General features: G+C 34.7%; 1 protein-coding gene across 1 annotated transcript in view; it reads right to left on the bottom strand.

The window, feature by feature from the left end:
• Positions 1-27376, bottom strand: part of LOC138323669 (uncharacterized) — a 39709-nt gene extending 12333 nt beyond the window's left edge. Inside the window, exons 1-7 of the mRNA XM_069268448.1 lie at positions 27132-27376; positions 25326-26025; positions 24659-24768; positions 23089-23699; positions 2881-3103; positions 1072-1413; positions 97-229 (exon numbers count right to left, since the gene is read on the bottom strand). Coding sequence (XP_069124549.1) covers positions 97-229; positions 1072-1413; positions 2881-3103; positions 23089-23699; positions 24659-24768; positions 25326-25917 — 2011 coding nt within the window. The 5' untranslated portion in view covers positions 25918-26025; positions 27132-27376. The remainder of the gene's footprint in view (positions 1-96; positions 230-1071; positions 1414-2880; positions 3104-23088; positions 23700-24658; positions 24769-25325; positions 26026-27131) is intronic.
• Between the last annotated feature and the right edge of the window lie 98 nt (positions 27377-27474).

Below are 27474 nucleotides of genomic sequence, written 5' to 3'. Positions count from 1 at the left end.
TCTAGGTTGTATAAAACGAACTATGTTTATAACGAAGTGGTTATATTGGTGGTTCGTTATAACCATGTTTTATTGTATACAGTATTACAAACACACCTGTAGACACGTAAAGGTTTTCCCCGACAAAACTGTAACCAAGCTGATCCTTCCTCGTGGATTTATCACTGTGTCGCCATTCACATTTCTCCGCGTACTCCTGGGCCTTCCCCGCCAAAACGTCACTCCATTTCTGTAATAATAGTAATGTTACATATCCATCAAGTTAGGATTCCATTAATTAAGATTCATTATATCTAATGATTGCTGAAGACCTTTCCACCACAAGGAAACTGGCATGATAATCCGTCTATGGAGAAGCTGAGACATGAAAGAGAATGACATTTTGTCATTTGAAGAATAAGAAGGAAGAAATATGAGTGAAAAGAAGGATGCACAGATATGTACCATACTATATTTTTACCGACGACTCGAGAAATAAAATCAAGCAAGAGGGAAGTCTGTATCGTCGGAAAAGAATATTTCACAAAAGAAAGATAGGTTGGATAGAGCTATCTAGCTTCTATGTGATAAAAATATAAAGTATGCAAATCTACTTTCAAACAATGCTCGTAATACATAACGTTGAACTGTTGTCGATACCTCTGTCGTGTCATTGCGAAAATTACACCATTGGTTTACTTTGAATATCGTCAAACAATCAATATGTTATCGCAAAGATAAAGATGACAATTGATAAGTTCAGATAATGATAAGCCTTTGAAGGTAAGAAATTCAACTGAAAACTGAATCAGGCTTGTTTACTGTTTTTGTCATTATTTTTCTGTAAATGATAAAAATTACAATGAAGATTTGCTGACTTGTGATTTCTTTCATCGCTGTTTCTCATTAATAAAAAAAAACTATCAGGCAAATGGGTTTAAGGACAAGAAATACAATCTACTCGTGACTTAACACGGTGAACTCTGAATGAAATGGCGTTGGCGTTTGTAATAAAGTAACTTATGTAACCATAGCGAACATGAAGTAACGATATGACTATTCAAACAAGCTTACGATCGCTGTTATACTCACCATCTGTTCCATGACCTTTGGGGGAGGGTCCAAGTGTTGTCGTACATCATTATGATACCGTAGTAATGTGGCCTGTTCCTGTGGGGTAAACTTAGATGGCGTCAGTGGTTTTGTACTTTTGTAAGGTTTTGGCTGAGGAGCTGGCGCCGGACCCTGGACGACTTGGGGCGCCCCCTGTATTATGTGTGAGGTGTGACTAGTTATAGTAAACTTTCCGTTTCCTCCTTCACTCCTTATACGGTCATGCTGTTCCTTTATCATTTTCCTCATCTGCTCCATCATCGCGTCCCTAGACGCTCCTGTACCGGATGAAGATATGATCACCCTCCGACTAGACCCTCCCTGAAACCAGATTTGTTATATAGAAATGCTGTAATAAAACACTGCATTACCTTTGTTATATGTATGATTAGCAATAATGCAGCTCTTTCATTCCTTTGTAAAATGTAGGAAGAATAAAATATGAGGAATGAAAAATATATAACTTCCTTCCTTTGTTGCACGTCGTGGTATAAACGAAGCCACTTGAAATGCAAATGTCGTTAAAATAAAACGTAGCAACAGGCACATCATAGTATATATAAGTGCTAGTCTCTAGCACTCAGAATAAAGGGAGTGGGAAGAGACTAGTTTGACGGATTTAATAGGGTGTGTGTGTTGTTCGATATCTTTGATGGCATGCTTCAGTTTGATAGCACTATGAAATGGCCAAGATTCAACTATTAAAAGGAGGAGACGTGACAAAACTGATATGCCACACCCTCCCAAAACACACCGACACACACCTTAAATGGCCTTAGGTGGTAGTAGGGTGTTTAACACAACCAACCAAACCAAGCCAAATTGTTAGGGTTGATATTCATCTCAGTCTCTATAGTTCATTGTTCCAAATAGCTTAATTAGTAATTACTTTAAACTGAACTTTATGTTAAAATTTCATCAAGTTGGAAATTTTTCTAATGTTCTTATATAAACTCAGTACTGGTATTATGTTTAATACTTAAAACCTCTCTATAAACAATATTAAAGAGACAAATGGAAATTGGTCTTCATAGCCAGTAGTCTTTAAACGCAGGTCAAATTGTATTAAAACTGACTATATGGGTCTCAGGAAAGTGGTCCTATTTCTTCTATTTCTATTTGTGAATACAATCTTACAGATGACAGACAGGTGGAATGCAGATATGGTTAAATTGTCAAGATAAATTTAAATATTTTCCAATACACATTTAAAAAAGACAAACATCAAGAGATTTCAAAGGACCGCCTTGTCATCTGTTTGATACGTCTTGATTTATTCAAATCAGTTCAGAACGTGTTTTCATGTATAAATAATTGATAGAGTTGCACCACCTCATTCAAATGTTGATGGCTCGTGTTTTTTTCAATCCAGATTTTGTTTTGTTCTCACCTCTGTTCATTAACACCTCTTCTCGGCATCAAGCCGTAGACACAGGCTTTCGTTCATTATACATAGACAATGCCATATGTGTATATTGGGTCACAATATTATACTTATGACTGCGTATAGGAAACGAATTACTGTTTCATTGAAAAGATATTATTTTCAAGTGTATCTTACTAACTTTAATTATATAATATTATTTCTCTATTTGATGTATTTTACTATAGTTTTAGTCAATTTGTTCAGAATATTAAAGTCATTATTGTCAATCGAATATGCAATATGACATTTAATTACATTCGCATTTAATGCTGATCTAGAATTTGCAGAATTTGAAACAATGGTAAATTGTTGACACACAAACTGTCATCAGTTGTCTACTAGCAGGACCAATGTTAACTTACCACAGTCTGAGGGAAGCTTCCCCCGCTAGATATGATCCTAGTTTGGCGGATGCCATTTCCGTCGGAAACAATCCTGGTCTCAGTCCGAGTCCGAACTTGTGGCTTTGGTGTAGGTGCAGGTATATATCCTCCATGGCTAGCCACGGGAACCCCTCCTGGGTTAGAATTCCCAGAGTCCCATACAGGTCTACTAGATTTATAGGTACGTCTCCGCAGATTTGAACTAGATTGACATATAAATAATATCAAAATGCACAAAATAATTTCAATTTTGGACAAGCGATCCACCATCTTGTTCGTGAAATGACATATGATGGGTCACCACGCTTGTCACGTCCTAACTGGCTCGTATATTATATCTCCCACTTTGGACCTTAATACACACCAAATCTTTGTTTTTACAATGCAAATTAATTACGGTGTGAAATACATCCATCCTAATTAATAACTCCCTGTATGAATTAATTGCAGGTAATCTGGCACTGTATTGGTGTACCATTAATGAATAACAAATAAATGTCATTAATAAATTAGTTCCTCAGAAATCCTTACAGGTAACTAATATAAGCCACCACAGGAACATTTCCCCGCACAGTGAAGACTAGTGAGGCCCAGCAGGTGCTCAACAGATCTCCTCAGTCTGTAGCTATATATCCAGCGCTGAGATGTAATCCTTTATAGATATGACGCGGACTGTATACTTAGCATCAGATCAACGCCCAATCCATCAACTATTTTCAAAAAGCTGTCATTTTGTTTCAGTACACGCAGTTCACAACACACTCAAACAAAGCGACAGACGTCTTCTGTTTAACATTATGGCATCGAATAATTTAAAACATAAAGTTCATACACATTCAAAACTCGACTTACGGTAGGCGTAGACATTAACATGAGGGAATACACGTTAATTATAAGGCAGGCTGGAATCCTCTCAGCAATAAAGAATTAGAGGAGTAGGAACATCGAAAAATCTGACGAATAATCACAACGCATATTTTTTTACCTAGAAAACGGGTCTATTGTAAATTCTTCAGATACACCAAGCCAATAATATACCTTGTGGCTTGTTATGAAAATATATGCTGCAAAAGCAGATGAGTTTTTTGAATGGTTAGTTTCGCGATTTCGCATCAACGTTATATTCGCATGTACGCGAATATTTGATTTAACGTAGTTCATTTATCCACAAAATACTGGTATTATGTGTAGGGGAAACCAAATAAAAGGGTTATCGCAAAATAAAATTTCCCTTCTAAATAGATCCCAAAGTTAACAATATTCTTTCTCGAAATATCTTTTTCAAAATTATTATCAAAATTTAGGAACCACCAACAACACAGGTAGTGCGACCTAACACAGACCTACACGTTTATGATCACTACGCATTCCCAAAACATTCTTCGTCTTGATTGATTTATTAAAGTTAATTAAACTTTTTGTCTTATAGCTTATAAGACTTAAAGCCACAAACTCCGTATTTTGTTTTAAGTGTATATAATGTATAGATATTTAAATATCTTCAGTTGCCAAAGCCCAAACTTTACCAACGTTAAATGGTAATTATTTTGTATAACGTAAGGACCATACACTGGTGTTGTGTTATGAAGTTAGCTAATACATGTACATATAAAAATACGTACCGAGGTTGTCACAATAGCACTGCTGAGTCGATGTAAGTGTATCAGCTAATATGAAATTATTAAAGGCACACTACCTTTCCGGAGCAAAATATAATGGTTTAAAAAAAACACCCATTAATAACACCAGAAAATATATAAACCGATGGAATAAGATGATGTTACACCACCAAACACATGCAATATTTCCTGCGAAATATATAAAAACAGTTATTTCGCTGTTTTGCCGCCTTGCGCAATGATATTTATCTACCGTGTGGTATTTAGGACGACGGCGGAAAACTTAAGACGACCCGCGTTATGAAAATTAACATTTTATTTATTTAATAAAATTGTTCAGAAGGTGATGATAATGTAGTATTAACGGTTTGTTAATAACTTGTGTGACTCAACAAAATTATCGATCTCGTTTTACATTCCCATTATAAAAATTAAAAGCTGATTCGAAAAAGTAGTGGGCCTTTAGGTTTACATTAAACAATAAAAGAACCTCGTACATTAATTTAACGTTATACAGGATTCACGCCGGTCTTTGAAATTCTTTCACCAAATAAGATTTTTGGAAAAACAACACTGAAATATTGCCATGTAATCCATTGATGGGCATATCAGGACAGGAGATCGCTTTATGACATATCTAAGTAAGGACTGACACATTTCAATATCCCATCTGAAATATATGCTTTGATTATTTTAATCACTACTTATAATCTTACGGGGAATAACCGATGAACCACATCCGGTAGTCTTCGTGCTCGCGTGTGGAGATTCACGGTAATACATGAAAGTGTAGATCTGTTCTTGAAGATACATTGAATTTAAAGTGAACAGTCGGGCAAGGATGGCTAAAGTCGGTAAAAATGGTGTGAATGTATCCAGTATAATTTCTTATGAAATGGAAAAATGAAATCTCTCGTCAAAATCTGTCTGCGTACGAAGAAATTAAAGTATGGAAATTCTAAAACGTCCTCCCGGCTCACTATGTCCGTGGTTACATTTCCACGCAGCCTCGCTTTCAATGCTTTCAACTTTTCTTTACTTTAATGGTCAGAACTGGGAAACTAAGCAGAACTTGACCGTCGTATTTATATATGAGAACTTTTGGAAGGCCAATGAACGCATTTAGACTGGTTTTTAATGCCCGACTATTCACTTTAAAAAGGGGAAACCAAAGAGAAGCAAAGGAGGCTTTACATTTGTCGACAGCAGGGCCTTTAGAAACGATTGATAATGAGACTGGTCCATCCTGTAAAGTCAGATGATCAACCAAAGTCAAGCCTTTCTCATTTCTTTGGTAGGCTGTAAGCGTGTCTCTCAATGGAAGTCGAAATAAAATGGCTGACACTTGTAGGTCGATGTGAAAAAAGCTATGGCTCATTGGCATCAGTGGTGCTCCAGATTGATGTGAGGGTGTAATCCTGAACGCACCCTCGACCTTACAATCACCATCGTCATTACCACAACTGGACTATGTCATTTAATGTCATGAAGGCTCCGTGTGCGATAACCTATGTATAAAATGAGACATGGCAGCTTAGAAATCGGCCTATAGAATAATGGAGCCACTCCATCGTATTTTTTTTTAATTTCTCTATTCGCATTGGTCTTTCTTTCTTCCTAACTACCACCAGATGGCGTCACTGTTACCCATAGGTGCATATGACGACAGTGATAGTGACCACTGCTGCAGTGAGGACGTCTTGGCCCAAGAATCACAGTTTATGAGCTTCATTTCTTCTACAGGAACAAGAGCAAATGGAACTCAGATTCCGTGTATAACGCTAGCTTTTTTTATCAATGATATTGTATTTGTTCAAAAATGACCATTCAACTTTTAGTTAACGATAATTACTTTGTTGCGTTTGCATATGTTGTATAACCAATAAAGACGAGGTGGGCATGAAATAACTAATTGAATTTCACTTCACTTTCCACAATTCAAAATCCGTGTGCCGATTTTTCTTTTATTTATGTTAAAAATTGTTGGATTAGTCCTGCCAGTATGCCTGTTTATAAGCTATTGTTATCCATTTTGTAAGAGTAAGTTACAATAAATGTTATACCGCTAAACCTATTACGTAACGATAAAACTATCAGCTGTTACGTGTCACCGAGGTGTTAAACAAATACTCTAGGCGTATATGTATATTACTGGTGGATTTTGTCTCCGAGATTAACCCTAACTTTATCGCCAAGCTCATTTAAATACTGACACGATTTTACAGTTTATACATGTGCATATTCTTCGTTGAATTTTGGAAATTTCATTCATGTGTTTCATGTCTTTCATCAACAATTATTTTATACGTGTACATATGATTAACTTATTTTTCGGTGAATATTTCCATATTTAATACGAATACTCAATTTTGGGTATTTTTTTCAAAATTCATAGATATGTTCTATATCTTTCAAAAATCATCTTTATACATATCCATACATGTATTCTTCGTTGAATGTTTTCATATCTAAAAAAACAATTGATACTATTTTTCATAGGTGTGTTTTAATGTCTTTCATCAGCACTAATTTTCATACTTGGCCTTGTCAGCGATTCTTACTTACTTCATTGGCACTTTTAGTCCTTAGTAAATCTTCAATGATATTACAGTAGGTCATAAATCAATGGTGTACCCATACCGACGGGGGTATCAAGTCTTAGTATCAGAAACCAATTAAAACCTTGATTTGATCACATATCTGTGAAACTACTTTTTATTTCCATTGCTTTTCGGAAGAGTATAATTACTATAGTTAAAAAACACATTGAAAATGAAATTCCTAAAACCTATTTTCTATGCATGATTGTTTCAGGGTAAAAATGTTCGTATAAAGTATATAAACATCTACAATGGTAGATAGTAATAATCAAACCGTTACATATAACATCAATATATACATCAGAATTTCATATCTTTTTTTTATATAACGATAGTTTAATTTGCAGTGCAATAATTATTAATTTAATAAGCTTTTAAACTTTTAATTGAGAGACGCAAAAATTTAGTAGCCATGGTGCAAAGATGGTTAAACTGTACGTATCACTTGAATATATATCATTTACTTACGGAAATGTTTAATATACATATTATATTAACAATAAATAACGAGATGACATAAACGACAGGTAAACACAGTGGTCGGATAAACCGCGACCTCGACAACTTAATGAAATTCAAAATTAAAAACAAACTTCTCTGATTGTTTACTTTAACGTCATCTGGGCACAGCTTCATGAACGTTCCTTAAAATCCCCATAGTATGACAGACGTTCAGGAAAGTTCCTTAACTTACGATTTTGTCCTTAACTTATGAAGTACTTTGGAGAAATTAAAGTTAAGGAAGGCATTCATTTTTAGGTAAAGAGGCTAGGCTCATATATATGTATATGTCATTCATCTCCCAAAACATTCATATTATCATAAACTAATTTTGCCCAGCTTCAATATGACTTATACTTGTATCAGTGTAACAACAAATTTACCATGCACCGGTCACAAAGGAATTTCTCTCAACTTTTATCAACTGGTTGCCTTTAGCGAGTTTAATTTATAATTGTTACAGACAATTTTTTTCGACAAAGATTTTTTATATCATTACGGAACGAAATGGGTTATATTGACATTGAAACACTGAACGGTATGCAACTTCTACAAAATATGTTATGGGAATGTTATTTTTAATTAACCGAATTCGTTAATTACATGTTCCCGTGAATTTCTAACCACAATCATTTAGCACCAGGATTACTCACTTAATTATTATATTCGACCAATCTACTTATCAATATAGAAATCTCCACTTCCCTTCATTGATTTCGTTTTTCCAGGGTTATACTTTTTTATCCACATACCTATTTTATTCCATAGATTTAGATATAATAAAAATTGTTTGACCCTTATAACTTTATTGCAGATAAAGTTAACAATTGTGCATTTATATGCATATAGCCTCAAACCTAACTTCAATGTTGTTTATCATTCTTGAGTTTGGCTGTGGCCTTTAGTCTGCTTTAGTACAAATGCCCGGTAGATAGGGCGTATAGAATTGAATTGCTGTCTTTATTATATGTTTTTTGATGTTATATTACATTCCACGAAACATGCATGCTTATGGGATAATTGCTTTGTTGGGTTTGAAGAAACCTTTTAGAGTTTCCATGAGAGGTACTCTGTTGGCAAAATGCTTCATTGAAGTAACCTTTTAGAGTTTCCATGAGAGGTACTCTGTTGGCAATATGCTTCATTGAAGTAACCTTTTAGAGTTTCCATGAGAGGTACTCTGTTGGCAATATGCTTCATTGAAGTAACCTTTTAGAGTTTCATAGAGGTATCTGTTGCAATATGCTTCGTTGAGTAACTTTTAGGTTTACATGAGAGGTACTCTGTTGGCAATATGCTTCATTGGAGAAACCTTTTAGTGTGTCCATGAGAATTACTCTGTTGGTAGTATGCTTCATTGGAGAAACCTTTTAGTGTGTCCATGAGAATTACTCTGTTGGTAGTATGCTTCATTGGAGAAACCTTTTAGTGTGTCCATGAGAATTACTCTGTTGGTAGTATGCTTCATTGAAGTAACCTTTTAGTGTGTCCATGAGAGGTACTCTGTTGGTAGTATGCTTCATTGAAGTAACCTTTTAGAGTTTCCATGAGAGGTATTCTGTTGACAATATGCTTCATTGACGTAAACTTTTAGTGTGTCCATGAGATTTACTCTGTTGGTAGTATGTTTCATTGGAGAAACCTTTTAGTGTGTCCATGAGAGGTACTCTGTTGGTAGTATGCTTCATTGAAGTAACCTTTTAGTGTGTCCATGAGAATTACTCTGTTGGTAGTATGCTTCATTGGAGTAACCTTTTAGTGTGTCCATGAGAATTACTCTGTTGGTAGTATGCTTCATTGAAGTAACCTTTTAGTGTGTCCATGAGAATTACTCTGTTGGTAGTATGCTTCATTGAAGTAACCTTTTAGTGTGTCCATGAGAATTACTCTGTTGGTAGTATGCTTCATTGAAGTAACCTTTTAGTGTGTCCATGAGAATTATTCTGTTGGAAGTATGCTTCATTGGAGAAACCTTTTAGTGCGTCCATGATAATTATTCTGTTGGCAGTATGCTTCATTGAAGTAACCTTTTAGTGTGTCCATGAGAATTACTCTGTTGGTAGTATGCTTCATTGAAGTAACCTTTTAGTGTGTCCATGAGAATTACTCTGTTGGCAGTATGCTTCATTGGAGAAACCTTTTAGTGTGTCCATGAGAGGTACTCTGTTGGTAGTATGCTTCATTGAAGTAACCTTTTAGTGTGTCCATGAGAATTACTCTGTTGGCAAAATGCTTCATTAAAGTAACCTTTTAGTGTGTCCATGAGAGGTACTCTGTTGGTAGTATGCTTCATTGAAGTAACCTTTTAGTGTGTCCATGAGAGGTACTCTGTTGGTAGTATGCTTCATTGGAGAAACCTTTTAGTGTGTCCATGAGAATTACTCTGTTGGCAGTATGCTTCATTGAAGTAACCTTTTAGTGTGTCCATGAGAGGTACTCTGTTGGTAGTATGCTTCATTGGAGAAACCTTTTAGTGTGTCCATGAGAATTATTCTGTTGGCAGTATGCTTCATTGAAGTAACCTTTTAGTGTGTCCATGAGAATTATTCTGTTGGTAGTATGCTTCATTAAAGTAACCTTTTAGTGTGTCCATGAGAATTACTCTGTTGGTAGTATGCTTCATTGGAGAAACCTTTTAGTGTGTCCATGAGAATTACTCTGTTGGCAGTATGCTTCATTGAAGTAACGTTTTAGTGTGTCCATGAGAGGTACTCTGTTGGTAGTATGCTTCATTGAAGTAACGTTTTAGTGTGTCCATGAGAGGTGTTCTATTGGCACTATCCTTCAGAGAGATAGCATTCCGTTGGTACATGTAGTATGCTTCAGAGAGGTAGCATTATGTTATCAGTATCCTTCAGAGAGATATAGAGCATTATATTGGTACATGTAGTATGTTTCAGAGAGATAGCATTATGTTGGTACATGTAGTATCCTTCAGAGATATATTTAAGCAATAAACTGTTACCAGATTGGACATACAGTTGATATGAAGCCCATCCGTCCGAAAATAAATGGCGCCGTAGGCGCTAATATTTATCTTCACGGATGGGCGCCAACTGTATCCAATCTGGTAACAGTTTATTACTTATATTTCCATTACGATCATTCAAATTCAAAACTATACATGTATATCTTTTGAATTTCCCGCTTGCGCTAGTGTTGACGTCACCAAGTTCAATAAACGGAACAGCCATAGCATCAGATTCTGAATATAGTTCAACACAAAACGGTTTGAAACAAGCTAACAAATGATACAAATTATGCGATAATATTTTTTAATACATGCTATTTTGTCAATACGATAATACCATTAGATTTCATAGACCGCACAACTTTAAAACCACTTTTAAAAACATTTGACCGTTATCTATAGGCGTAAGTATACAGTGTATACATTCTCAGTGACGCAGCGGAAACGTCAAATATTCATACGCTTGACCAGATTGGAGTTCATAGCCAGATATTGCCCATCTGGTTTAACATAGATTAAACGGGAAACTGAAAGTAGAATGGAAATATAGAGCATTATATTGGTACATGTAGTATGTTTCAGAGAGATAGCATTATGTTGGTACATGTAGTATACTTCAGAGAGATAGCATTCTATTGGTACATGTAGTATACTTCAGAAAGATAACACTACATGTGCCAGGGAGGGCTACTCTGTTGAAAATTCCTCGCAGAACCACTATAATGTGTCCGTGAGCTTTCTGTTTAGTTTCGATGGCATTATGTTTAAGTGAGATTACTCAAAAACGGCATTGGTTCTAATACAGAATCCCATACTCTCCGTGAAATGCATTATGTTCTCATCATACAATTATGTAGAAACAATGACGGTTATAGAGAAGAGCAAATCAACAAATTACAATAGTCTTTATTAAATCAAATGTGAGTTGTTTACAGTCGAACAATGATTGTATTTATATAGATAAACAGATCAACCGGTGCTTGCTCATTTTACATATTGATGTATGGTCTGTAATTCATTCTGGCATGATGCAAAACTTAAAATGCTTAATAAATTGATTGAGAAGTTTGTAATATATTCTTATAAGCGGGCCAAAATATCCGTGGTTGTCTAAACAATGATAACATGTATCCACATAGAATAACCTGTTACATTCAGGATTACATTAAATATCACCCAAGAAAACATCTATGAACGTTTAATTTGTTATTTATATTATTAGCAAGAAACTCATCGTTTTGAACAAAACAAAAATAACAACAACAAATATCCTTCAACTGTCGAGCATGTATCAGCCTATATCAGTCCCATGTTTGTAGATTCTGTCATATTTGGTTGACAGCTAAACCGTTTGGCGCACACTGCAGTAATATATGCATGAAATGTTTAGCATTAACTTTGTTTATATGCTTAGTCTGGTACTTATATAGAAATGAATATAAATGATGGCGATCTGTCGATGTTTAGCCACGCTTAGACGGTCGATGAAAAGATCGGCTAATCCGACTGTTAGATGCTATGCCTCGGTCGGCAATGTAACAGATGTGTCAGACTGTTGTATCTAAACGACGACAGTATACACTATCACTGAAAATGTAAATCTCTTAATATTATATCGTTAATATATGCATATTCAGGCGCGCACACAGTCTTTTGTTATGTATCGGCATCCAACAAGTGGTTATACATCTATAGTTATCTCCATAGAAACAAAACATGTTTATCGATGGGTTTTACTACAATATATCAAAAATACCCAAAATATTAAAAATGAAGACAGATCTTTCAACTTTGCTTGTGGATTACTAGTGATCACTAAGGGACTGTTATATTTGTAGATTACTAGTGATCACTAAGGGACTGTTATATTTGTAGATTACTAGTGATCACTAAGGGACTGTTATATTTGTAGATTACTAGTGATCACTAAGGGACTGTTATATTTGTAGATTACTAGTGATCACTAAGGGACTGTTATATTTGTAGATTACTAGTGATCACTAAGGGACTGTTATATTTGTAAATTACTAGTGATCACTAAGGGACTGTTATATTTGTAGATTACTAGTGATCACTAAGGGACTGTTATATTTGTAGATTACTAGTGATCACTAAGGGACTGTTATATTTGTAAATTATTAGTGATCACTAAGGGACTGTTATATTTGTAAATTACTAGTGATCACTAAGGGACTGTTATATTTGTAGATTACTAGTGATCACTAAGGGACTGTTATATTTGTAAATTACTAGTGATCACTAAGGGACTGTTATATTTGTAAATTACTAGTGATCACTAAGGGACTGTTATATTTGTAGATTACTAGTGATCACTAAGGGACTGTTATATTTGTAAATTACTAGTGATCACTAAGGGACTGTTATATTTGTAATATAGTATTATAGTGATCACTAAGGGACTGTTATATTTGTAAATTACTAGTGATCACTAAGGGACTGTTATATTTGTAGATTACTAGTGATCACTAAGGGACTGTTATATTTGTAGATTACTAGTGATCACTAAGGGACTGTTATATTTGTAGATTACTAGTGATCACTAAGGGACTGTTATATTTGTAAATTACTAGTGATCACTAAGGGACTGTTATATTTGTAGATTACTAGTGATCACTAAGGGACTGTTATATTTGTAGATTACTAGTGATCACTAAGGGACTGTTATATTTGTAGATTACTAGTGATCACTAAGGGACTGTTATATTTGTAGATTACTAGTGATCACTAAGGGACTGTTATATTTGTAGATTACTAGTGATCACTAAGGGACTGTTATATTTGTAGATTACTAGTGATCACTAAGGGACTGTTATATTTGTAGATTACTAGTGATCACTAAGGGACTGTTATATTTGTAGATTACTAGTGATCACTAAGGGACTGTTATATTTGTAGATTACTAGTGATCACTAAGGGACTGTTATATTTGTAGATTACTAGTGATCACTAAGGGACTGTTATATTTGTAGATTACTAGTGATCACTAAGGGACTGTTATATTTGTAGATTACTAGTGATCACTAAGGGACTGTTATATTTGTAGATTACTAGTGATCACTAAGGGACTGTTATATTTGTAGATTACTAGTGATCACTAAGGGACTGTTATATTTGTAGATTACTAGTGATCACTAAGGGACTGTTATATTTGTAGATTACTAGTGATCACTAAGGGACTGTTATATTTGTAGATTACTAGTGATCACTAAGGGACTGTTATATTTGTAGATTACTAGTGATCACTAAGGGACTGTTATATTTGTAGATTACTAGTGATCACTAAGGGACTGTTATATTTGTAGATTACTAGTGATCACTAAGGGACTGTTATATTTGTAAATTACTAGTGATCACTAAGGGACTGTTATATTTGTAGATTACTAGTGATCACTAAGGGACTGTTATATTTGTAGATTACTAGTGATCACTAAGGGACTGTTATATTTGTAGATTACTAGTGATCACTAAGGGACTGTTATATTTGTAGATTACTAGTGATCACTAAGGGACTGTTATATTTGTAGATTACTAGTGATCACTAAGGGACTGTTATATTTGTAATTACTAGTGATCACTAAGGGACTGTTATATTTGTAGATTACTAGTGATCACTAAGGGACTGTTATATTTGTAAATTACTAGTGATCACTAAGGGACTGTTATATTTGTAGATTACTAGTGATCACTAAGGGACTGTTATATTTGTAGATTACTAGTGATCACTAAGGGACTGTTATATTTGTAGATTACTAGTGATCACTAAGGGACTGTTATATTTGTAGATTACTAGTGATCACTAAGGGACTGTTATATTTGTAGATTACTAGTGATCACTAAGGGACTGTTATATTTGTAGATTACTAGTGATCACTAAGGGACTGTTATATTTGTAGATTACTAGTGATCACTAAGGGACTGTTATATTTGTAAATTACTAGTGATCACTAAGGGACTGTTATATTTGTAGATTACTAGTGATCACTAAGGGACTGTTATATTTGTAAATTACTAGTGATCACTAAGGGACTGTTATATTTGTAGATTACTAGTGATCACTAAGGGACTGTTATATTTGTAGATTACTAGTGATCACAAGGGACTGTTATATTTGTAAATTACTAGTGATCACTAAGGGACTGTTATATTTGTAGATTACTAGTGATCACTAAGGGACTGTTATATTTGTAGATTACTAGTGATCACTAAGGGACTGTTATATTTGTAGATTACTAGTGATCACTAAGGGACTGTTATATTTGTAAATTACTAGTGATCACTAAGGGACTGTTATATTTGTAGATTACTAGTGATCACTAAGGGACTGTTATATTTGTAGATTACTAGTGATCACTAAGGGACTGTTATATTTGTAAATTACTAGTGATCACTAAGGGACTGTTATATTTGTAGATTACTAGTGATCACTAAGGGACTGTTATATTTGTAGATTACTAGTGATCACTAAGGGACTGTTATATTTGTAGATTACTAGTGATCACTAAGGGACTGTTATATTTGTAGATTACTAGTGATCACTAAGGGACTGTTATATTTGTAGATTACTAGTGATCACTAAGGGACTGTTATATTTGTAGATTACTAGTGATCACTAAGGGACTGTTATATTTGTAGATTACTAGTGATCACTAAGGGACTGTTATATTTGTAGATTACTAGTGATCACTAAGGGACTGTTATATTTGTAGATTACTAGTGATCACTAAGGGACTGTTATATTTGTAGATTACTAGTGATCACTAAGGGACTGTTATATTTGTAGATTACTAGTGATCACTAAGGGACTGTTATATTTGTAGATTACTAGTGATCACTAAGGGACTGTTATATTTGTAGATTACTAGTGATCACTAAGGGACTGTTATATTTGTAGATTACTAGTGATCACTAAGGGACTGTTATATTTGTAGATTACTAGTGATCACTAAGGGACTGTTATATTTGTAGATTACTAGTGATCACTAAGGGACTGTTATATTTGTAAATTACTAGTGATCACTAAGGGACTGTTATATTTGTAGATTACTAGTGATCACTAAGGGACTGTTATATTTGTAGATTACTAGTGATCACTAAGGGACTGTTATATTTGTAGATTACTAGTGATCACTAAGGGACTGTTATATTTGTAGATTACTAGTGATCACTAAGGGACTGTTATATTTGTAGATTACTAGTGATCACTAAGGGACTGTTATATTTGTAGATTACTAGTGATCACTAAGGGACTGTTATATTTGTAGATTACTAGTGATCACTAAGGGACTGTTATATTTGTAGATTACTAGTGATCACTAAGGGACTGTTATATTTGTAGATTACTAGTGATCACTAAGGGACTGTTATATTTGTAGATTACTAGTGATCACTAAGGGACTGTTATATTTGTAGATTACTAGTGATCACTAAGGGACTGTTATATTTGTAGATTACTAGTGATCACTAAGGGACTGTTATATTTGTAGATTACTAGTGATCACTAAGGGACTGTTATATTTGTAGATTACTAGTGATCACTAAGGGACTGTTATATTTGTAGATTACTAGTGATCACTAAGGGACTGTTATATTTGTAAATTACTCACTATTTTTAAGTTATCATTAACGTCATTCAAACATTTGTTTCCAAATATTTAAGTAAACTTACTAAGCTCACGACTATGCTAGCAAAGCCGTCCGTTTACAGAATTACTTATGTCTATTCAAATCTATCATAAAAATTTCAGAATATCGGATCGACCATCACTTCACCATTGAAACTTCCTTCTTTGAGGACGTGGATGTGGCGCAGTGTGTAGGTGATTTGGTGAGTTCGAGGCCACGATAGGACACGTCTATTAAGATATAACATATTCTGAACTTATGAATATATCATCATTTATCATCAGGTAGTTTATTGAACCAGTATAATTGGGAAATAATATTCTACCACCTAAAAGGCAAAAATGATAGAGACCCCCCGTCTTACTAATGATCGCACAAACGAAACTTTCGATTGATTTATATTGATATAGTGATGCTATTTTTTATACTTTACATGTGATGGCATGTACTATCTATGCTAAGGAAATATCCGCTAGAGTTAAGACTGGTGGACAAACATCTAATCATATAAATAAGGAGATTTTAGAGCTCTTATACAGTAATATGTCAAACAAACATTTTTCTTAATTTACATTTCTGTTTCATAACAACCAGGAGAAACGACGCTTTCCCTACGAAAATATAATGATATACTTTAAGTTAACGTATGTATTTTGGCGCGATCAAATTTTGGAGCATAAGTTTGTAAATTGCACTAATTCATTTGCATGTCCACATTGAAATTTGTTGTATTAACATCATATATAGACATTCCAATTACCAGGTGTGTAATGATACGTTTGTGTAAAAGTCCTTGTGAGACAATCTCTGCAATATTTTCACGTTTATAATTATAAGTTAACATAAACATGCATCCTCTATTCATTACAATAGATATAAATCCAAATAACGCGTAAACACATTCTTGATTTTTAACATTCTGCAAATCTACCGTTTCGTTTCCTCATAGCCTTGTACATTTAGAAATATTTAAATGTCGGCTACACAGACATTTTTCACCTTTGATATATTTCAGCACTTTCACCTTCGACAAGTTCATCGAGTCTTTAAAAACTGTCCAAAGAAGATTGGTTGTGTGGTCCACTCCAAGAACATACGACTGCATTGCGATAGCGGGAGTGAAGATTTTCCTTATAAACGTCCCACTGCCACTGAGGAGGAATACGGATCCAAAACTGTCGGCAACTGTCAAGTTTCCAGCGCTGTCATAGGCTACGTCGTTGATAAGGTATCGAGCAGGAAAGAAACATTTACGCTTCTCCTTGAACTGGTTATTGAGTATCAGAATGAACGGCCTGCTTCCATTGCCTCCGTGTTTCAGACAGTCCAAGTCGACTGTGGCAATATTGTTTGTAACAGGGCACTCCCTAACAACATGAGGGGTACAAACCAACGGCCTTGTACGATTTTCAGAATCACTTTTCTTTCGATTGAATAGCTCTGTGCTATCCTGATACGTAGATGTATGGGCCTCATTTAAATTGTCTGCTGCCTCTAATTCAGCTTTTCCCAGCAGTTGGTTGAACTTGGGTTCTACTGCCGAATCGTCACAAGTTGGATGTAAATTGTCATTCCCAGACTTTGGCTTCAAAGTTCCCGTATTTGCAGTAAGGAAAACGTCAACAGCAGACACAGATGCAGTGTCCGTTACCTGGATAGGCGAATCTATCGAAGGAAACCATTCACTATCTATCAATATATTATGTTTTGCGTCAGAGGCCAGCATCACATTCCCGTTAAGATCGTAGAGAACCAGCTTACCTGGCATGCCAACAATTATTTGGCTGTTATGGGTGTAACATAAACACAGTATGGTAGAATCTACAGTGAATCTGAAAACAGGTTTTCTACTAGATTTAGTCAGTTCCATTACTGTTCCACCTGCTCCAGACGTCCAGAGACTTCCCGTAACTTTGTCGATATCCACACCATTTATACGAACAGGATATTCAATCTCCATCAACACAGTGCCTTCTTTGTTAAATAATGTCATGATCTTGCTGTTTTTACAGCACATCCATGCACTTTCTCCCGGAGATACAGGAGTTACAGTGTAAATATTAAAATCCTTGTCCGGGGCTTCAAATTCGGACATTCTCCGTGTTCGTGAAAGCAGTTCGTAATTTGACATCTTTTTCAATGTAGATTCGTTATCGTTCTTCACATTAATATTGTGGGAAACGACCCTTACAGTTCTTCTCCGAAAAGTTGATCTCATCATTTTTGAGACAAGATTTGTACACTAACCACAATACACAGAATTCAAATTGCCTATACAACGACCGATGGAGTCCTTTATAATAACACATACGTGTGATCGACTACTAAGCAGAGAAATGATTCGCCAGTCACACACACACTAGGAAGTACGGGTTTAATGACATGATAACGAAGAGTAAAGTTCACAAATTTGGGCACGATAACAAATGGAGCAAGCCAATGAGGACAGGGTCCGATAGCGACCGATTATCATCAAACAAATACAGATATTGTTTAATACTAGAAAGCATTAGACAGCTATCAGTGGTTCAGAAGACAAAAGGGTCATTTATCAGAAATCAAGGCCATCATAACCAAAAGGCCCAATGGCTTTAACAGTCATCTGACAAGCTTGGCAACTCTTGACTTTGGCATCCATCTTTTTGGACAGATAACCGAAAAATAAAACTTTAAAAGTTTAAAAAAGGACAATTTATGGAAAGAACACGATGGTTATAACCCAGATGACCTTTAACAAGAATGTAAATGACACCGCTTCGAGTCATACAGGTAAAAGAAACTGTCCAAATGAAATAACGATATTTTTTCCACCTACAAATTAAAAAAAAAAAAAAAAAAAAAAAAAAAAAAACAGATAATGAAGAAATCGACAGAAGTGTCAAACTTCAAATGTATAAAGTATGTTTTAGTATACCTGGTATTATGATCCCAATCCCAGAGAATGAAACATGGGTATCAATATAAAATATACTGTGTATATCGCTGATCTCAAATGATGGATACGAGCACGTTGCCAACTTCAAAGATCAAAATATAACACTTTCCTAAATAACATTGAATAAATTGTTAACCACCACAAACGTCATAATTTAGTTTAATTTAGTCATTATTTAGATGCTTACAAAGGAGACCGTATTAAAACGTTACTCCAACGAACAATTTATATTGATGGATCATTCACTTGATTGCAGCAGGTTCTAATATCTTGCTTTGTGAGTAGAACTCGTATAAGATTTGTTGAATTCAAAATAAGAGACTAAACAGCATCGCAGTGGAATAAATAATTTTTATAATTTCAAAACTTAAAATACACAATCATATTTTCTTAAATAAAATATCTTCACATATTTTTCGTATTTTACCACAAATAACACCAATAATTCCAATGTATGTAATCTGACAACCTTTTATAATACAACCCTCTGATAGTTACCGTAATTTACCACTAATAAGACCTATAATGTCTATGTATGTAATCTGACAACCTTTTATAATACAACCCTCTGATAGTTACCGTAATTTACCACTAATAAGACCTGTAATAGGAATATAGGACAACAGCAAAATACCTCACTGTATTAATCATGAGTTACAAGCAGTCCTGAATTAATTAATATGGTAGTGTTTGACAATGAATTCTTCTCAATAACGTAGTACATACAGATAACACCACCTTTTACGAAGCATTTTTCTACAAAAATAACACAGTGCAGAGCAAACATTTTATGTCGAAATTACCGTATGACCGGTTACTTTCGTGGGTAAAATTTTTCGCGATTTGGGCCAAAAACTTGGGATTAAAAAGTTTCCGAATTGGCTTCAAGACTATACATATGTATATAATTCAGCTAATTCTTTATATGCCACGGACCAAAAAGTGATAACGTCGATGACCCGCAAATCTCGAAAATATCATCGTCACGAAAATAAACGACTATACTAAATTGCAGTGTATACATATGTACAGTACTACCATCGTAAATTAAATAAATATCTCAAAGTGAACGTAAAATGAAATTGAAATCTTTATCAAACATGTACAATGTAAATGAACAGGCATCAAAAGCCATTTCGTAGATCTTCTGTTTTTGAATAGTAAAGAACGATATGAGTAACGCGGTCTTCATATAACATTCCACAAAAGTGACACAGTTGAAATTCTTATACTTACACACACCATACTGTTATTTTTTTATAATTCAGATGCTTATGAAAATCACAATGTTCTCTAATGGTCCTGACTAAAAAAACTATACAAATGATAAATTGTCCAAATGATGAATGCTATTGTAAAACGATCACTGGGCGTGGTAACTTCGTCATTCCATGTCTCAGATTTAACAACCAAGATATATTTCAGACTAAAATGTTAAAAATGCAAATATTGAGTCTGATACATAAGGTGATATATTCTTTAAGAAACCTGTACAAATATAAACATCTGTAATATTTTACATATTATACAGACTGTAAATGTTAAGTTTCCCTATTCGGACAAAAGTAGTATGTTATGTCAAAATGTTCACTTCATTTTCATGTGCAATATGTACATTTAATGTATATTGGACTAGAGGTATTGACCCTACCACGAACATCAATTTCGTATTAGCGAACATATATACTAGCCCGTCAATAATGTTACATATGTTGTACAAAACATGTGCATGTATAATAAAGTCATCTGTAACAAAGGGGGGTAATCACAATATGAAATACGAAATTTCAATGAAAATACAACTGTATGTACATTTGTGATAATTATGTAAATAATAAATTAACTATATATACTAGTAATACTTTTAACCAAACGTACATGTATGCTAGCTTATTATAGTTTCAAATTACATTATAAAAATATATATTATCCTAGCAATCAATTGTTTAACAAAAAAGGTAATTAACTATCTTGTATTACATCAAGAATGTATACACACACAAGCGTTGTAAAATAGTATGCAACATTGATCAGCAGTTACATAGGAGGTAAGCGTCGTATAAAAATACTGACGTGTTTGGGACTAGAATATTGAAGTTTAAAACAGCCAAAATCACTCTAAATATCTATAACATATGGTAAAATGGAAATCAGAATTAAGTAACAACATCGCTAAAACTGCATATCTGGTTATTTAGATAAAAAAACTATCATTTAATGTTGGGACGATGCCAAAATGATTGGTATAGTATTCAAAAATAGACCTGGGTATATTGGGGAGGGGTTGGGGTTTGTATTTTGACAAACTGTGGAATCTTCGTTAAATTTGGCGATATTTATTGAGCTTGGGTATGAGCAAACAATAGTCTTTTGATTGTTTTTTTATCATAAAGTTGTTTATATAAAGAGTAATTGATAAGAGATGCATAAGCCTCATGTGATTGCTCGTCCGGTATGGTGGTAGGAGGGCGTAGAGGTGCTGGTAATTCAAGGCCATCGTCAATATTGATGTGAATGGACTGGAAGTCTAGGGGTATCCTCTCCATTGCTAGGAAGAACGGGATAGAATGTAGTTCTCTAGTTCCTTGAGGAATGAGTCCAAGGCATCCGTGATACTGGCAGATAAAACCGGCGAGGGTTTGTCATTTGTGTAGCTAATGTCACAGGTGTCTGGGATGTGCCATGGGCTAGCAAGCAGGTCGGTGGAACTGTTGTAGCTAGGGGCGGTGTCGTCTTGTTTTCTTGTATCCAATCTCAATAAATATCGCAAAATGTATTCATGCTGTTGAGAGTTCCTTTTTAAACGAAGATTCCACAGTATACCCAGGTCTATTTTGGACACTATACCAATTATTTTGGCAACATTCCAACAGAAGCGAAACCCAAACCAACTTGCAACCGGCGATATGCCACCGGCTACCGTCTAAATGCAATCTATGCTAAACAAAACTACACTTTAAAGACCGGGTTGACTGTATGTATTAGCATTTTAATGCATCACAATAAACTTTATTTACTAAGGATGAGCATACTGTAAACCCATTTTATACTCTCCATAGTATACCATAAATACCATACACAGCACTTCCGCCCAGCTTCAGATAAGACAATGTATGTAATTAACGTTTTATGAACTGATTGTGTCCAAGATGTAGACATACGGTGTATCCATGTGTGAATTGTCAGTTTTGACATCTAAGTTACGCTTTAGTGAATCAAATATCGAGGTTTGTACACTACTTAAAGATTTTTTCTGGAGCATAAACGCAGGTACAGTGCACCAAACGCAAAGCAGTATCGAGGTTGCTGATTTCACAATAATGCCAAAAACATTATTTGGGTTTGGGAAGGAATGGTGCCAATAAAAATAGCATTTTCCTTGAAAATTGCAAGCTTAGATGAAAAATTGTGCAAAGCATTGGTCCTCATTTACCAAAAGAAATGGCCCTTTAACAATAAAATGGTCCTGAATACTGTTCACAAATAGGTGTAAAAAAATAAAACCTAAACGTTTCGAACAAAATGAATGAAGAAAGAGATGATTATTACAGGTGATCAAGATTGGCTTTGACCATTTTGAACACAATGTCTATATTAGTAAGGACTCGTGGGACCCTGTATAGTAGGCTTTCCTTAACCTTTCCTTTTTTCATTATGCCATGTCGAGTTTAGTGAATAACAATCACGATCCAAAAAGTTATTGTCAGTATAGGCACAATTATGTATATAAATAATCAATAATAGAGTGCTTTTGATAATTCTAATAACTCCATCAAGGGATTTAAGTTCACTTAGGGTGAGGGGCTCAAATTATGATGTATTATATCTTAAATACGTGAATACCTGTCTGTTAATTCCTTGGTTAGATCAAGATAATAACGAGGTCCCTTCTTGTTACCGTAGTCTAGGTATACATACTTGCCAGTATTCTTGGAGACAGCTGGTTCTATCTGTGTGCCTTCGTGCCACTCATTAAATGAGGTAATGGAGATGATGCTAGGCTTAACCTTAAAAGCAGCTTCAAATGCGTCCCTGTAGTACACCCCAGAGTTCCTATTACGTGTGTTTTTCGCATTCCATGGTCGAACATTGGTGTCAATATAACCTGGTCCAACGCTTGGAATGAACATCTTGGAATGTGACTGAGCAAACTTTTGAATATCTTTCCACTTATCCCAACTACTTCCGTAAGTAAAGCCATTGGTTGCAAAGTAGGTATAAAATCCATCAAATCCTGCAGAAAAGACATGTACTTTGTGTTGTTGTTCAACAAGTAAGCCAATGAAAAATCCATCAAGTTCAGTACCTCTTACAGTTGTCTTACCGCTAGGACTGAACAGATCTGCCCACAGCTTGGCACTAACTTGATAAGAATCGTAGATATAGTACATTGGCAGCATCTTTTTCTTATCTTTGTGATAGCGGCGGTAAAATGCTGAGTGGTTTCCATATGTATCCATTATGTATTTCAAGTTCTTTTTCATGGTCAAGTGATCACGACCTTTATATGGCTCAATGTGAAATGTAATCTGAAAGAAAGGCATTGCGGTGCAAGAACATACAAAGTAGGCATTTGTCATGACAATGAAATTGGTCACTATATTACTAGATGTTTCAAATTGTTTTCTCCAAAATTTTCAAACAGATAGAAGAGAGACAACTCTATGAAACACCAACCAATATATACACATATTTTGAATGTATCCTACAGAAACTTCTTATGTAACAGGAGATGAGAAAATGTAGCGGCCAGACCGGGATTCGAACCCGGGACCCTCAGAACACTAGCCGAGTGCTCTACCGACTGAGCTTCTTGGTCACCGATGATCGACCCAGTCCAATCCCGCTACACTTATATAATTTAAAGTTCTTACTATAAGCATCACATAAGAAGAATCATGTACCATATCTGCATTACATGGGCGGAACGAGAAAATCATAACATATCCCCACCCTGGCCAATAACTTTTATGCTGCAGTGGAAAGAAACAATGACTATATTGTTCATGTATATTTTCATTGGTATACAGCTTCGTTCTAGAAAGTAAAACAATTTTTTTCTTAAAAAAGATTATCTCCTCTCATGTAAATGCTATACTTCAGAATCAGACAAGACAGCAACAAACCCTACACAGCTTAATCATAAATTCAAGCTTCATACCATAGAGTTGACACACACCTTCTAAAATCAGTCAAAGGCCCATTTAGTACTGAAATCCTACAACTTTTAACATTTCACAACATCGGCCAATGATGGAATGATGTGGATGAGTCCTTATATATAATGGACGCGGTGGCCAAGAAGTTACCACTCAGTTGGAAGTTTGAATTGCATGTGGGGCAGTTGTCAGGTACTGACCGTTAGTCAGTGGTTTTTCTCTGGGGACTCTGGCTTTCTTCTATCAACAAACCCAGTGAGTCCTTAAATGACTTTGGTTGATAACAGGACGTTTAGCCTATATTTGTAACTAAGATTGTTAACAATTACCTTGATTCCTTGTTCTGCTGCTATATTTAAGATCATTGGCATGAGTTTGTCAGGCTCCTCACCTTCCGAGTCTGCATCGCCAGGAGGATACCACGATACTGCTACAACACCTAGGTAACACCAATCCAATTTACATTGAACATAATGTATGGTGGTAGGAAAAATTATATGAGGCGCATTATCATTCAAACCAAGCAATAAATCTGGATTTAAGACAGATGTTGGGGAATATACAGTATTTGTATAATTTGACTACTGAACTGATAACTGATTTATTCAATTCTAAATCAAATTTTCATGATCATGGGTATACCCTATGAAATTGCAAAAATACAAAAAATATCTGGTATTTACCAAATTTGACCCAATATTCGCCCAGGGCGCTTAAACATTAAAGCAAGGGGGCACTTTAAAGAAACAAATTTGGACTAGCCTTTTATAATATCATTCTATGAAGTATAAAAGCCATAAATAAATTTGCAAAAGAAATCAGTAAAGAAACCAACTGAATTGTCATATTTTCAGTCTGTATTCAATTAGAAGTAAGTGAAATTGAAGCCTAATTAAGGGGAGGGGCACTTATAGGGATGGTGACGCTTATTGTGTCGAATATGGTGCTTGAAAATCATTTTATCAAAAAAATGATACAAAAGAAAATAAACTTTACCTATGCCAGCATACTTCATGTCTTTGATATGTTTTCTTACTACATTTGGATCTTTGGAGCTGTAGGGCCCAAGCTGTGGATAAAAGTTGGCTCCAATATCGTCAGGCGGATCATGGTGTCCCGACGGCCATTTCTTTGCCTCATTCTTATTCCAGTGGGGCAAAAATGGATGGTTCCAGTGTAAATATTTTCCATCTGTTTTCGGATTACCATACCATGGATAATAAAATATATGAACATTGTAGTTGATATCTCCCACCTCTTTCTTTCTATGAACATCTGGTTGCTTTTGTTTCAAAGTTATTTCAGGAACCAATTTTCCGGCAATCTTCTTTTCAGACATTGTTAGATTACTCTTCTCTGATTCAGTGTATTTTATCTCCTCTAATCTTTCATCAACCTCTTTTCTTAGAGCTGCAAGTATGTCTTCATTTTCAAGGGGTGCTACAACTTTTTTCCGTCGCTTCTCTAATGTTGTTTTTCCTTTTTCTTCAACATTGTAAAACATCAACAGCAAAGTCCCAATCAGACAAACAATGATGGCAGCTGTTGTAATCCTCCATAAAACCTTTCTTGACCAACATCTGGCCATGTTGTATTTTTCCAAAGAATTAGTTATTTGATTACCAAAAATCTGTCATACAGAGAAGTTGTCTGAACATTTTTCAGGGGTAAGTTTCAACTGCTTACAATTATCATCCTGAAAAGAAAAAAGAAAAAAAAATATCTTATAACTATATGTGAATAATGAAATTAAAATTACAAATGTATACCACCATATTTGGAATCAACATCAATTTAATGATCTTAAAATGTAAATCATTTCTAACTTACTTTTCTCATTTAATGTCTACTCTTTAATTTGGTGGGGTTTTTTCTCAATAGTTTCTCAACATAAGATCAAATTAAAATGATTCAGGAAAAAAAAATTAAAAGAGATTTTAAAAAAATTTCTTAGTTTGATTCAGTAGCTACATTGAATGTGTATGTAATATGTGTGCTATATGTAGGCTTAGTGAGTGCAGGTGTGTCCATGAGTTGTACTGTCTCATGGAGTACAAATTAGCTCTTGTCAGTGAAACATACTACCATAACAAGACATCCCGCCTGTCACATTATAGTACACCGGCACTGAGGTCAACTAGTCATATCACAATCTAGCTGTTGATGTGGAGAATTTCAGCTTAAGCAGGAGCAAAACTTGTATACCAGTACTATTTTATATTATATGTGGTAGATGTCTCAACCAGAATACGGAAATCAGTCTTAATCACATTGGCCAATGCTCAGGATAAAAAGTGAGGCAGTTAAATGTATGGTATAGTCATTTATGGAAAAGAAAGAAAAAAATAGATATGCGATATGCTTTCTTCTTTCACCTGAATCATGTCATTATTATACAGTGCTGTCTAATTTAACATCTAAGTGAACTTAATCTTAAACTTGCTAAGAATACTATTTTCCTTCTTTATTGTCATTGACATGGAAAATATAAAGTCAATTTGCAGCATTTAGAACAAGAAATTAAATATAAAACAAATTATTCTTGACACTATGCCATAATGATTTGTATATGTTTCTGGTGTACTTATAGACAGACATGTACAGAAACTCTAAAAATCCAAAAGATCCTAAAATATAAGTCCCTTTTAGGCTGGGATATATTCTTATTTATTCTATATTGGGAATAATATATGAAACGCTCTGAAACATGCATGTTTTAATCCTATATTATGACATATGACGTGCTGTATAGTTTAACTGTTGTGATTATTAATTCTAACTATAAATCGTACAATTACCTACATTTTGTATTATTCCTAAGCATAGCGGTTATACCGACCTAACGTTACATGTAACTTAGCCTAGTACAGCACTGTTACAGTAACGTTGTTGTAGGCAAAAATTTGTTCATTGATGTACGGGGTAGTTGAGGCTTGTCAATGCAACAGCATTATCAAAATCACTTTTCCTCATATGTATTCATAAAGTGTTTGTTTAAGAAATCGGTGGTAAATTATATTGTGACTGTAACAAAGTAACAGAGATGTAGAACCTACATAGTAATGAGTTTACTTTCGTTTCCCCAATGTCACAATCTTGCTTTCAGAAAGAGTGTGGCTGATTGGCTGGCGGTGTCCAAAGCGTC

Source organism: Argopecten irradians, chromosome 1 (assembly GCF_041381155.1).
Source record: "Argopecten irradians isolate NY chromosome 1, Ai_NY, whole genome shotgun sequence".
Taxonomy (NCBI): domain Eukaryota; kingdom Metazoa; phylum Mollusca; class Bivalvia; order Pectinida; family Pectinidae; genus Argopecten; species Argopecten irradians.
This window is presented reverse-complemented; position numbering and strand designations above follow the sequence as displayed.